The sequence below is a fragment of the Melitaea cinxia genome, chromosome 8, assembly GCF_905220565.1.
Source record: "Melitaea cinxia chromosome 8, ilMelCinx1.1, whole genome shotgun sequence".
NCBI lineage: Eukaryota > Metazoa > Arthropoda > Insecta > Lepidoptera > Nymphalidae > Melitaea > Melitaea cinxia.
In genome coordinates this window covers 15673284-15685869 of record NC_059401.1, presented here as the reverse complement: position 1 = coordinate 15685869, position 12586 = coordinate 15673284, and the positions used below count along the sequence as shown (strand labels likewise).

At 31.9% G+C, this 12586-nt stretch overlaps 2 protein-coding genes across 2 annotated transcripts; both read right to left on the bottom strand.

Moving 5' to 3' along the window:
* Window positions 1-134: 134 nt before the first annotated feature.
* LOC123655567 (protein abrupt-like) lies at window positions 135-3856 on the bottom strand. The gene is made up of 7 exons (XM_045591335.1): window positions 3585-3856; window positions 3250-3390; window positions 2750-2881; window positions 1720-1877; window positions 1322-1479; window positions 425-608; window positions 135-294 (listed from the first exon to the last, which is right to left on the bottom strand). Exons 1-7 carry the CDS (start codon window positions 3660-3662, stop codon window positions 153-155), a joined length of 993 nt encoding a protein of 330 aa, XP_045447291.1. The 5' UTR covers window positions 3663-3856; the 3' UTR covers window positions 135-152.
* A 3611-nt stretch (window positions 3857-7467) lies between these two features.
* Window positions 7468-11105, bottom strand: LOC123655909 (protein bric-a-brac 2-like). Its single transcript, XM_045591654.1, has 6 exons — window positions 10980-11105; window positions 10777-10908; window positions 10366-10484; window positions 9810-10018; window positions 9428-9614; window positions 7468-7861 (listed from the first exon to the last, which is right to left on the bottom strand). Exons 1-6 carry the CDS (start codon window positions 11100-11102, stop codon window positions 7705-7707), a joined length of 927 nt encoding a protein of 308 aa, XP_045447610.1. The 5' UTR covers window positions 11103-11105; the 3' UTR covers window positions 7468-7704.
* Window positions 11106-12586: the final 1481 nt, after the last annotated feature.

Sequence of the window (12586 nt, the reverse complement as noted above, 5' to 3'; positions counted from 1 at the left end):
CGTATGTAAGATTTAGTTTTTATTTTGGTCAAACATTTACTGGTACATATGATGTACCTGGTGTCTCAAAAAGGTTAAACAGAAAACAACAATACATGTATAATTTCAATACCGATGATGAAATGAAAGATTAATTATATTCAAAATATTTTTTATTCACTTTCATTTTGTTCGAGTTTCTTTTTCATGATCGTTCCTTCGTTCTCAGCGTCGTGTATCGCAGTAAAAATAGCGCCAGCTTTCACTTTTCTTAATATTTTCTTATCGTGAAACGGATGATTATGGGCCAAGATCCTATATAAAATACAGAAATTATTTTACTTGGGTTACATATCACTATATAATATAAAAATATAAAAACATATATCATATCAGTATCATATAAACATCATGAACAGTTAGTATAAATAACATAACAAGTTACCTTTGAACAACAACATCATCTTTGGTAAAAACGTAAGCAGGACACTTGCTACTAGCGAGATATTCGACGCATCTCCATTGTCGAGACATATCCCTGTTTGTATGTTTTAGGTAATATATAAACCTGTTCAGTATCATTTGCAAGGAACCCTGGTTGGATACAGTGTATTGCAATGTGCTAAGACCTGGAAATATTTATTTATTAATATATACATACATATTTTTTTAAATTATTTCATATTCTAAAAACCAAATTCATAAATTGTATGAGCAATAAACGAGAACGATTTAGTATGAGTCATCATCATCATTACAGCCTGTACAGTCCACTGCTGGACAAAGGCCTCCACAAGTTTACGCCAAAAATAACTTGAACTCATGTGTTTTGCCCATAGTCACCACGCAGGGCAGGCGGGCTGGTGAACGCAGGGTTGGCTTTGTCGCACCGAAGACGCTGCTGCTCGTCTTCGGCCTGTGTATTTCAAAGCCAGCACTTGGATGGTTATCCCGCTACCGGTTGGCTTTTTAAGTTCCAAGGTGGTAGCTGTGGAACTGTGTTAGTACGAGTATATATATGTAAGATTCAGCCTGTAACATCCCCTATGTGCGTCTACTGCAAATTGGCAGATTTGTTCCCTACTATGAGTAACAATCGCTATCAGGTGTTTATGATAACAGCCGGAATAGGGATAACGTGCTCTTTGAGGCACGGTGGGGAGATCCACAAGGACAGACATCTAAACCGGAAAAAAAGTTTGTACAAAAACAAATATCCATCTTGAGCGGGAATGGAATACGGAAACCATCAGTGTTTTAGGCGTCTACGTCACTACATCAGAGCAGTTGGTGTTGAGGAACATTAACCTGCAACAATTTAATTCACGGGGTATCAACTTACTTTTCCGTTCTGGATTACTAGGCAATGTATCAACATGTGTACTATTAGAAGCCGGTTCTGTTAATTCATTACATTTATTATCATCAGTGACGTCAATTTCATACAACTCTTCTATATTGTCTTCAGCATTTTGTACATCATTCACTATGAGGCTGCAGCTATAATGAGAAACCTGTTTGTTATTAATATTTTTAGTTTGAAAATTTAATATAAAGAATAAAGAAATATAAGAAGAATCAAGAAATTCGGTGCACTCAGTTAAAGTTATGAGGTAAGGCACACAAAAAAAAAAAAACAGTAAAATAGGAGGATGTTCTCCATTTTTTAGTTGCTCAAAAACTGACTTGGTTTGTATTCAAGATATTATTAAAATAAAAAAAATTAATGTGTATTGTTACCTATTTGTTTGCGTATTCATTTTATTAAGTTCATCATTCTGATTGGAATCTGGAACTTCAAAATAATTGATATCTTCTTCAACGTCCAAGCATTCCATTTGAGTTGAGACAACTTCTGGTGACTTTTGTTTAATGCTTGTTAATGCTTGGGACAAATTCTGGAATAAATATATTTTTTTTTATTTATTTGTAACATTAAGAAAAGCATACATCAAATTATATTTACTTGCAAAAGCCCATAAGCTTGTCCGCAAGTAACAGAATACATCTATAGGATACACACATATGCACTAGCTAGTTCTGTTGAGATGTTACTGTTATTATCGGTGATGTCAATTTCATACAAGTTGTCTATATTGCATGACTGACTGTGGTTTATTGTTTAATTTGTAGATTGGTAACAGACATTGTTCTGTTTTGCAAACTATCAAAAATGTTAAGTTTACATTCTTTAAAAATCATTCAGAAAATATTAGAAAATTTGAAAAAAGGAATAAAACTTGCAATAAATGTGTTTGCTCGCAAACAATAAAAAACCGACTTTTTTTATGTCAATAGGTCGGCAAACAAGCGTACGGCTCACCTGATGGTAAGCGATTGCTGTAGCTTATAGACACCTGCAACACCAGAAGCATCGCAAGCGCGTTGCCGGCCCAATCCCAAATCCCCCCAGGAGCTCTGGTCACCTTACTCACCAACAGGAACACAATACTGCTTGAAAACAGTATTACTTTGCTGTGATCTTCTGTAAGGTCGACGTATTACCACAGTCGGGCTGCTCCATATTTTGAGCAGGAAATTCCTGCTGTGCCCTACCTCAGTTAAGTTCCTTCAATTACATAGACAAATAATACAATGTAAGTTGACAAAAAAAATAATTAACAAACGCACTAGTCGTTACTATGGTTTTTGAGGGTTCCCCTCGATGTCTCTGGGATTCCATCAATGAATGAAATGAAGAATGGATCATAGGAAATAGGTATTTATTTTTATAGGTTTGTACTTTGAACTAATCTACAATTTAACTTACCATTTCTTGCAAACCCTTTATATGAAGCTCTTTAGCTGCGTTTATAAGCTCATTTAAATCCTCTAAGGCTACCAATACTTCCCCAGTGTAGATATATTCTAGTAAAGCTGATAGTGTTCTATGAGATATTTTCTGAAATTTAAGTAATTACATTTTTAAAACATATCAACGTATGTACATAGGTACAAAACTGATTGTGTCTGCATGAAATTCAAGTACATACTAAAATATTGGTTTATTTTATTAATTTTATGTTGATAGCAAATCTATTTATTATCAATAATGACAATAATAATGATTATTATTAAACCTTTATTGCTGATAGAGTTAACAATGTTTCATACAATTTATGTTGATTGACAATATTACAAAAGATACATGCTAATATTTATCTGCATATCTTTGTGACACAAAGGTCTCCTCCAAATAATAATTATTAATAATAAATAGTGCTAAATAACGATTTTATATATTATATAAACAAATGTATGATAACTTACACTCAAAAATATCACTGGATGAGGGCATTGCGCATTTGATATTAAATCTTTTAAAAAGGGGCTGCTCAGTGCCATAATAACTTGATGAACCTTCACATGATGACCATCTGCTGCTAGAGTCATATCAACGAATTCACCATTCTGAAATAACGATTAATTTATTATTGATAAATACAAGAACATATATTGGCATGATAGTCATGTAAATTGTTAAGTAGATGATAAATTAAAGTGAAAACCACTTCTTCACGGTGAGACCTTTTTATTAAAATATTATTATTCAAACTATTAGAAAACAATGAGAGTAGAATCAATTACTTAGTTATAAATTGTACCTGTTGTAGCAAACTTAATCCATTACAAATATTTTGTACATGTTCATCCCATGATAAAGCAAATTGAGACCGTTCCATAATTATAAAAAAATGAAGTTATTTTAATTAACTAATCAGTTCCCTACTATTACAATGTACTACAATCAGTCTCGTAGTTGACAAAAACATTAAAATTTGATTTGAGTCAACCCTCGAAAGCTCAAACCAGCTCAAACTTGGCCCAAACTGTAGCTCAAACCTATATAAGTTAGATTATCTATGGCTCAAACTGTCAAACTAGTAACCTACCCCACCCCAGCCCGCAAAATAATGATATTTGTAATAAAAAAAATACTAATTGATAGATTTTGAATTGCTCAATTCAACAACGCTGTCCTTTTAAATTGCTCACCTCAAATTATATAATTAAAAATCAAAATTAAAAAAAAAATCAAATATTTTCAAACTCCTATATCTTTCGATGTATACTATATTTTAAATTGCTCAAAGTGTTAAAAAACTGCTCAAGTTGCATTTATAATTGCTCAAGTATAGTTTGGAACAGATCCACTTCCCTTAATTTTTAAATAAATATAAATAGTTTGCACAAATAAAATATTGATATTTGTAAAAAAAAAATACTAATCGATACATTTTCAATAGCTCAATTGGACTACGTTGTCCTTTTAAATTGCTCACCTCAAATTATTTAATTATAAATTAAAAAAGTCGTTGAAAAATATTCTTTTATCAATATTTTCAAACTCCTATATCTTTTGATGTATACAATATTTTAAATTGCTCAACGTGTTAAAACCCTGCTGAAGTTGCATTTATAATTGCTCAAGTACAGATTTGAACAGCTCCACTTTCCTTAATTTTCAAATAAATATATAAAGTTGGAACAAATTTAACGTTTATATCGATAAAGTGAGCGCTGCAGATGCGCATAGACAATGATGGGAAGCCAAAAAAATTGCGGATATTCGTAATAAAAAAGATACTAATCGATAGATTTTCAATAGCTCAATTCAACTACGTTGGCCTTTTAAATTGCTCACTTCAAATTATTTAATTAAAAATCAAAAAAGTCGTTGAAAAAAATTCATTTATCAATATTTTCAAACTCCTATATCTTTTGATGTATACAATATTTTAAATTGCTCAAAGTGTTAAAGAACTGCTCAAGTTGCATTTATAATTGCTCAAGTTCAGTTTGGAACAGCCCCACTTTTTTGGCAGGCAGATTTCATACTTTCCTCGTATAATTAAAATAATTACCTACTTTTATTAGTTATCAGGATTCACATACATTGTTAAAGTAACATTACTTTCCACTGTTATCCTCAATTGCCGGTTGCTTCTATTAAATAGTTTAAGGTGAGCAATTTAAAAGGCCAACGTAGTTGAATTGAGCTATTGAAAATCTATCGATTAGTATCTTTTTTATTACGAATATCCACAATTTTTTTGCTTCGCATCATTGTCTATGCGTACGCGCAGCGTACACCTGTCTTATGATATAAACGTTAAATTTGTTCAAACTATTTATATTTATTTAAAAATTAAGGAAAGTGGAGCTGTTCAAATCTGTACTTGAGCAATTATAAATGCAACTTCAGCAGGGTTTTAACACGTTGAGCAATTTAAAATATTGTATACATCAAAAGATATAGGAGTTTGAAAATATTGATAAATGAATTTTTTTCAACGACTTTTTTGATTTTTAATTAAATAATTTGAAGTGAGCAATTTAAAAGGCCAACGTAGTTGAATTGAGCTATTGAAAATCGAACGATTAGCATCTTTTTATTACGAATATCCGCAATTTTTTTGGCTTCCCATCATTGTCTATGCGCATCTGCAGCGCTCACTTTATCGATATAAACGTTAAATTTGTTCCAACTTTATATATTTATTTGAAAATTAAGGAAAGTGGAGCTGTTCAAATCTGTACTTGAGCAATTATAAATGCAACTTCAGCAGGGTTTTAACACGTTGAGCAATTTAAAATATTGTATACATCAAAAGATATAGGAGTTTGAAAATATTGATAAAAGAATATTTTTCAACGACTTTTTTAATTTATAATTAAATAATTTGAGGTGAGCAATTTAAAAGGACAACGTAGTCCAATTGAGCTATTGAAAATGTATCGATTAGTATTTTTTTTTTACAAATATCAATATTTTATTTGTGCAAACTATTTATATTTATTTAAAAATTAAGGGAAGTGGATCTGTTCCAAACTATACTTGAGCAATTATAAATGCACCTTGAGCAGTTTTTTAACACTTTGATCAATTTAAAATATAGTATACATCGAAAGATATAGGAGTTTGAAAATATTTGATTTTTTTTTTTTAATTTTGATTTTTAATTATATAATTTGAGGTGAGCAATTTAAAAGGACAGCGTTGTTGAATTGAGCAATTCAAAATCTATCAATTAGTATTTTTTTTATTACAAATATCATTATTTTGCGGGCTGGGGTGGGGTAGGTAAACTAGTACGCGATTACTCGATTAGTACCATTCTCTATGCTCCATGGTACCTATATTGTCAAAACATGTCAATCCATCAATCTGATGATTACAGTGGCTGCGTTCTACTAAGCGCCCGCAACGCCCAGAAAGCCCATTTTATAGGGTTGGGAAAGTCTACTCTGATTTTAGTCAAGATTCGATCTTTACATGAAAATCGATTCTCACTCGATGACTTCGACTTTTTTAAGCAATACTTAAATAGTATAGTTTGTACAGGGCTTGGAATACCGTTAAAATTTCAGTAACGTTAACTTATCTCCGCAGACATAACCTTATTTATGGAGCAACAATTATACCTCAAATAAGGTTATTTTTCAGTAGCATTGCATGGCTGGAAGCATGTTGCCGAACTACGCTAGGAGTTTGATATCGAGTTTTATACGAGAAAATGTTACCGAGAAAATAACATTTTATGACATAAGTGTTTGCGTTATTTCGGTTATTTCACAATTTATACTCGCTTTTCTTGATATAAAAGGGCATATAAAAAACAATAATCACGCATTCACTTTCGAATAATACTTACTTGAAATTTGTTAAAACTGCTAGAACTTAACCAATTTATTTATAACGACGATCTGAATAAAGTGGAGCGGTTTCGTTTGATGTAGTTCATTGCGCGCAATGTCTAAATATTAACAGAATTAGCATTTATTATAGAAGTTCAATGTTACTGTATACTATTAGCAGATTTTCAAAAATAGTACAAGGAAAGTTATGAAATTAGAAAGAATTTTTTTAACACACATTTCAGTTGAAATGTTAACAAAGGTTTACGTCTAATTGTAAGGCTACGTCTATTGATTAAACACAAGTAACATGTTTCCTTGATAGTTAGAATATGAAGTTGTTTTGTATGTTATCATTAGCAAGTCCTGGCATTTACGGGACTACGTATTTATTATTGGTGTCGTCCATTAATTCCGAAATCATCACGGAATATCACAAGGAGTGGGTGAGGACTGTATTGAGAAAGATCACGTGCATCTATTTATTTTTAATTGAACGTTCGAATACTAACCAAAAAACACCCTGCAACCTTTACACCTATCTAGAAATTTGTATCACAAAATCACTAAGCTTAATTTTCCAAAATATAATCAGATTTTACGGGTGTTTAAAGATTATGCAGAAATTTTTATTTACTTCAAACAAAAATAAAACGTGTTTTATAGGTTTAAGGCCCCTTATAAGTATAACTTAAGTTAGGTATACTAAGCAAAAAATTAAAAACAATAAGGAAATAAATATTTTCTGTCAAAATATGTAAGAAAAGGAACACACTTTAAGGCCACTTCAGCAAACTGCTTGGCAATTTATATTTCATAAATGTATTATGAAATAATTAAAGAACTGGAAAGTTTTTTACGTGTTTTAATATCATAACAATTTATAATTGTTTCATTTGTCACTAACAATAAGTATAAAAATATTGGTAAGCATCTTAAAAATGTTTCAAGAATTGTCAACAAAAGTTCCGTTAGTAGCACATTATTATTACATTTTTCAATATCTACACTTATGAATAAGTAATAAATATTAAAATAAAACAATATTTAACATATTATAACAAGAAAATTTCATCGCTTTTATATTTAAATAGGACTTTTTTTCCTCTTTTCACGTCTCGAATTTGTCACTTTTTGCGTTTTTACAAATTCTTCAGCACTTTTCATACTAGGAAACAATTCGCCAGATGAGACTTTTTTTTCTATTCTAATATCGTGGTTTGGATGTGCGTGCTTGGAATGGCTGTAAAGAAAAATCTTATAAAGATGGGGTTCCTTATAATAATACATCGTTTGTTGTCACGATGTATGTTGCCAATAAACTCCAAAACTACTGAACCGATTTAAATAAAATTTCACATGTACCCGTATTTTGGTCTAACTTACTGGATAGGATAGTTATCATCTCAATTATTCGCTTAAGTCGTGAATGTAAACGAATAAAATGTATCAAATAATTGCAAGTGTTTATTTACTGTTTAGTTTTATGAAGTTCTCATAGATGGCGGTGTACGTTGATTCATCGATAAAATTCTTCAATATTGTTTGACATTTAGGTTGCAAATACACCCAATAGATGGCGCTGTGTTCTGTTTCTTAAAATATAAATTCTATTACTTTATTTCACGTAATATTTATTTATGTTCACGATATAACCGTATTATTTTAATGGTTTGTGACTGATATTTTTATAATTATACTGCGTATTATGTTACAATATTATTACCATTAATAACAAAAAAAAATGTACTATTTTTGTTAGAGAATTATTAGTCTTAGCAAGATAAGAAAAATAAAATCTAAAAAACACGCTTTTGAAACTATTTGAACTAAAAATTTAAAAATAAAACTGGAGTAATCTATTGAAAAATTCATATTGTTGTACAAAAAGCGTGGGGGGCTTGATTTTCATTGCTGTAAATATTTTAACGATAGTTTAGTATACCTGTAGTATTTATAATAAGCATTTAGCTAATTCGATTTTACCGGAAGGGTTTTATTTCCTCAGTTGCGATTAGATAAATAAAATATGGCGATACGAAGTTCGCCGGGTTAGCTAGTATATTATATACATATAACTAGGTCGGTAAACAAGCGTACGACTCACCTGATGGAAGCGATTACCGTAGCTTATAGATGCCTGCAACACCAGAGAGTTTGCAAGCGCGTTGCCGGCTCTATCCCAGGAGCTAGGTCACCTTACTTACCAACAGGAACAATACTGCTTGAAAACAGTATTATTTAGCTGTGATCTTTTGTAACGTCAATGTACTACCCCAGTCGGTCTGCTCCATATTTTGCGCAGGAATTTCCTGCTGTGCCCTATCTTAGTTAAACTACTTATTTACTTACGAACCTTTCAAGTCCAAATAATGTTTATTGCGTTTGATATTAAACATATACTTGTCACAGCAGGAAATATCCTGCTTAAAATTTGGATCAGTCCATCTGGGGAAATACCTCAACCTTACACGAGATCACAGCTAAATAGCACTGCTTTTAAGCAGTGTTATGTTCCTATAGTCAATAAGGTAGCCAGAGGTCACGGAAAGGGGGTCTATCAAGAGAAAACTTTCATGGTCATTATCAAGTTATCAACCCTTACTCATACACATATGAAGCTCATACAGGATTTATTGCGACTGTCATTTTTGACACGATATTTCGAGTCATCGGTGACCATACGTTGGCAATTTCGCCAAAATATCGAGTGTTTTGAAATGGAAATCGCGATAAGTCCCGAATAAGTAAAAGTTTTGATAAATGAATAATTTTAATAATCAGAAATACATGAAATCTCCATACTAACTTTTGAATAACTTTGTCGTTTTTGGTAATCACATACGCTGGACATTTTGAGTAATTATAGTTGACACATTTCCATTTAGAATGTCCTGATGCAGTCATACTTCTGTACTTCAGAAAATATAAATATCTATCCAGTACCAGTTGTAAGGAGCCTTGATTCGATGTTGTAAAGAATGGTGTTGGTAAATCTAGAAGAAATAAAATATTTCATTACCTACAATATTTTTATTTTATAGTTGATGCTTTGCTTGGTCGTCTAGATAAACCCCCAAGGGGCCCTTGAAATGTGGGAGGTTTTAGATACCTCTAATATCCAAAAATCATATAATTTGTTGGTTGTATATTTTTACTCTTTTTCACAAAATTTCATTATTAAATCATACCATCTGTATCTTGGTTGACGATAAAAGAATTATCACTATATTTGTCATTATTTGTTTTAGCAAGTTCACAACTATTATCACTGCTTGTTGACTCTTCATTTTCACTGTCTTGTATAGCAAATTCTGGTTCATTTTCATTGTCTTCTATAACAAATTCTGGTTCACTAATAACGTCATATTCATTTTGATCTTTATTTACTGTGTCTGATCTGAAATATTAAGTTTTTATTAATACTGATACACGAAGTACAACATTACTCCTTATCTGTTAGGAATGCATCTAAGAAATCATAGGCACAGAAATCTAGGTCATAATCTCAGGCTTTGGTAGTGATGATTTAAACAATTATTTTCATAATATATCAAGTCAATAGCATTTTTTTCGCAAAAACAACTTGAGCAAAAAATAAATATTTTTAGTAAATTTTTTTTTGCTCAAGCAAAACCCAAAGATTTGATATTTTACTAAAGATTGGAGATTACTAGATTATAATTTAAAAATTAGTGATTTTTAATAATTTTTCCGCTAATACTAAAAATTTGTTTTAAAACTAACTGTATTTCAGGTTCTTCAACAGCTGTAGTTTCCAATATTGTCAATTCATTTGTATCCTCAGAGTTATTACTTGTAACTATATGTGCAGTTTGATGTGATGATAAAGTTGTTGATGCACACTGTTGTTAAAAAAGAATATTACATAAAATGAGATTTAGAAATTATTTAATTGCAAATAATTCAAATGTGTTAATGTTCCTTATGGTTTTTAAACTTAAGAACATAAATAACAATCTGAAAATTAAGTAAATTGTATAAAAATGTAATAAAAATCATTAACTCGTAAAAAAACATGCTTTTTATTGAGTAAAGGAATAATAAAAAACGCTTAGTAGTTTCCAAGGTTATCTCACCTTAAAGACAAAATGATTAATTTTCTTTTTAATATGTACTAGATTAAGTTAATATTACCATTTCTTGTAATCCTTTGATTTGTAAAACCTTGCCAGCATTTATCAATTCATTCAATTGTTCTTTAGATACTTCCACTTCGCCTTTATAAACATAATCCAATACCGAGCATAAAGTTTTATATGATATATTCTAAAAAAAATGTGTTACAAAAAAAAATTGATGTAAAAAAAGTAAATTTTTGACTATAAAAAAAAACTTACATCAAAAAATAGCACTGGATGTGTACATTTTAGTGATGCTATGATATCCTTGATATAAGGGCTAACCAGGGACAATATCATCTGATGGGCCTTCACGAAAGAACCCTCGGCTGCTAGTGTCATGTCCACAAATTCACCATTCTACAATACACCAATTGTACAAATTTATACAATTAATGAATTATTATTTACACAAAAAATGAGTCATAAAGTTTTAACAGTTTGTGTGTACCAATTTTCATTCATTTCAGCCTGCAATATCCCTCGTTTCCCATATAGGAGAAGGATCAGAGCTTAATCCACCACGCTGCTCCAATGCGGGTTGGTGGATATATTCCCTACTATGAGTTATAATCGCTATCAGGTGTACATGAAAACAACCAGAACCGATGACTTAACATGCTCTCCGAGGCATGGTGGTGAGACCACAAGGACAGCACAAACACCCAGACCACGGCAAACATCTTTATGGCTAATACAAATGTTTGTCACGTGCGGGCATCGAGCCCGCAACCGTCAGCGCAACAGCCACAAATTAGTGCTGTGACCGTTGCGCCAACGCGTCGTCAACCGATTTTCATTATTCTTTTTTAATCGAAAGCTGGTGCTTGTAGTGTGCCGCCATTTCAATTTGATTGACATCTGACTCCGACGAGTACTTTTTAAGTCATCCCTTGTGATTCATATTTTATCGACAATTTGTTCGACTACCTACGTTGTATTATTTGTTGGTATAAATTTAAAGTCAGTTTTTTCGTTCGCAAGCAAAACACTATTAATAAGTACGATTTTATTTTTGTGTTACCCTCACATTAGGAATTCTAAACATTTTTGAATATCATATCAAAAATTGACCGTTCCGCCCGCTGGAGCGGACAATTTTTGATATGATATTCAAAAATTGTAAGAGTGCAATGTGCACATCGCTTGGAAAGTAAAAAGTTTGTCTATGACGAAGTCTATACTTTATGTTTATACGGAGCGTAACTCTCTGATGTAATAAAACAAAATGGAGTATATCGTATATGAGCGTTTGTAGCATTCCAATAATAAAAGGTTTCTCTAATATAAACATTTCTTTCCCTGGTGTCCCTATATATAACCCCAATAGGTTATGGGCCCAGACAAGAAAAGTCGATGCGCGTAAAAAACAAAAAGTGGATTCGAGTAAGTCGCGGTGCAACAAAGGTTTGAGTCCTGCGAGGCAACGTGGTTCGACGAAACTTGGCGGCGAGGGCGGCGTTTACGTCTTGCTTCATAATTGAGAGGTGTGTGAGCAACGTGCAATATGTCGAGTTCAGAGTATAATAAGACGACGATTCTTCTAAATGGTCGCAACTGGCAGGCGTGGCGTTTCCAGACGCAGATTGTTCTTCGTTCGAAGAAACTATTAGAGATTGTTTTGGGCAGAGAGGTGAGGCCTAAAGAAGAGGGAAAACCACAAGAATCATGGGATGACAGAGAGATAAAAGCCCAGGAGGTAATTGTTACCAGGGTGGAAGAGACAGTGATGAGATACTTGATTTCTTGTACCAGTAGTGCAGATATGTGGAAGAAGCTGATAACCATATATGAACCGTCATCAAAGGTGGGCGTTCATCTACTTC

Bases quoted from the DNA above. Each gene is read 5' to 3' on its own strand.
- LOC123655567 (XM_045591335.1), bottom strand. From the start codon at position 3,662: ATGGAACGGTCTCAATTTGCTTTATCATGGGATGAACATGTACAAAAT. The intron at 1,480-1,719 runs GTAACAATACAC...TTCTCATTATAG, and splicing joins ATGAATACGCAAACAAATAG to CTGCAGCCTCATAGTGAATG. The intron at 295-424 runs GTAACTTGTTAT...TATTTTATATAG, and splicing joins GATGATGTTGTTGTTCAAAG to GATCTTGGCCCATAATCATC.
- LOC123655909 (XM_045591654.1), bottom strand. From the start codon at position 11,102: ATGACACTAGCAGCCGAGGGTTCTTTCGTGAAGGCCCATCAGATGATA. The intron at 10,909-10,979 runs GTAAGTTTTTTT...CATTTTTTTTAG, and splicing joins ATCCAGTGCTATTTTTTGAT to AATATATCATATAAAACTTT. The intron at 9,615-9,809 runs GTATGATTTAAT...TATTTCTTCTAG, and splicing joins CGTCAACCAAGATACAGATG to ATTTACCAACACCATTCTTT.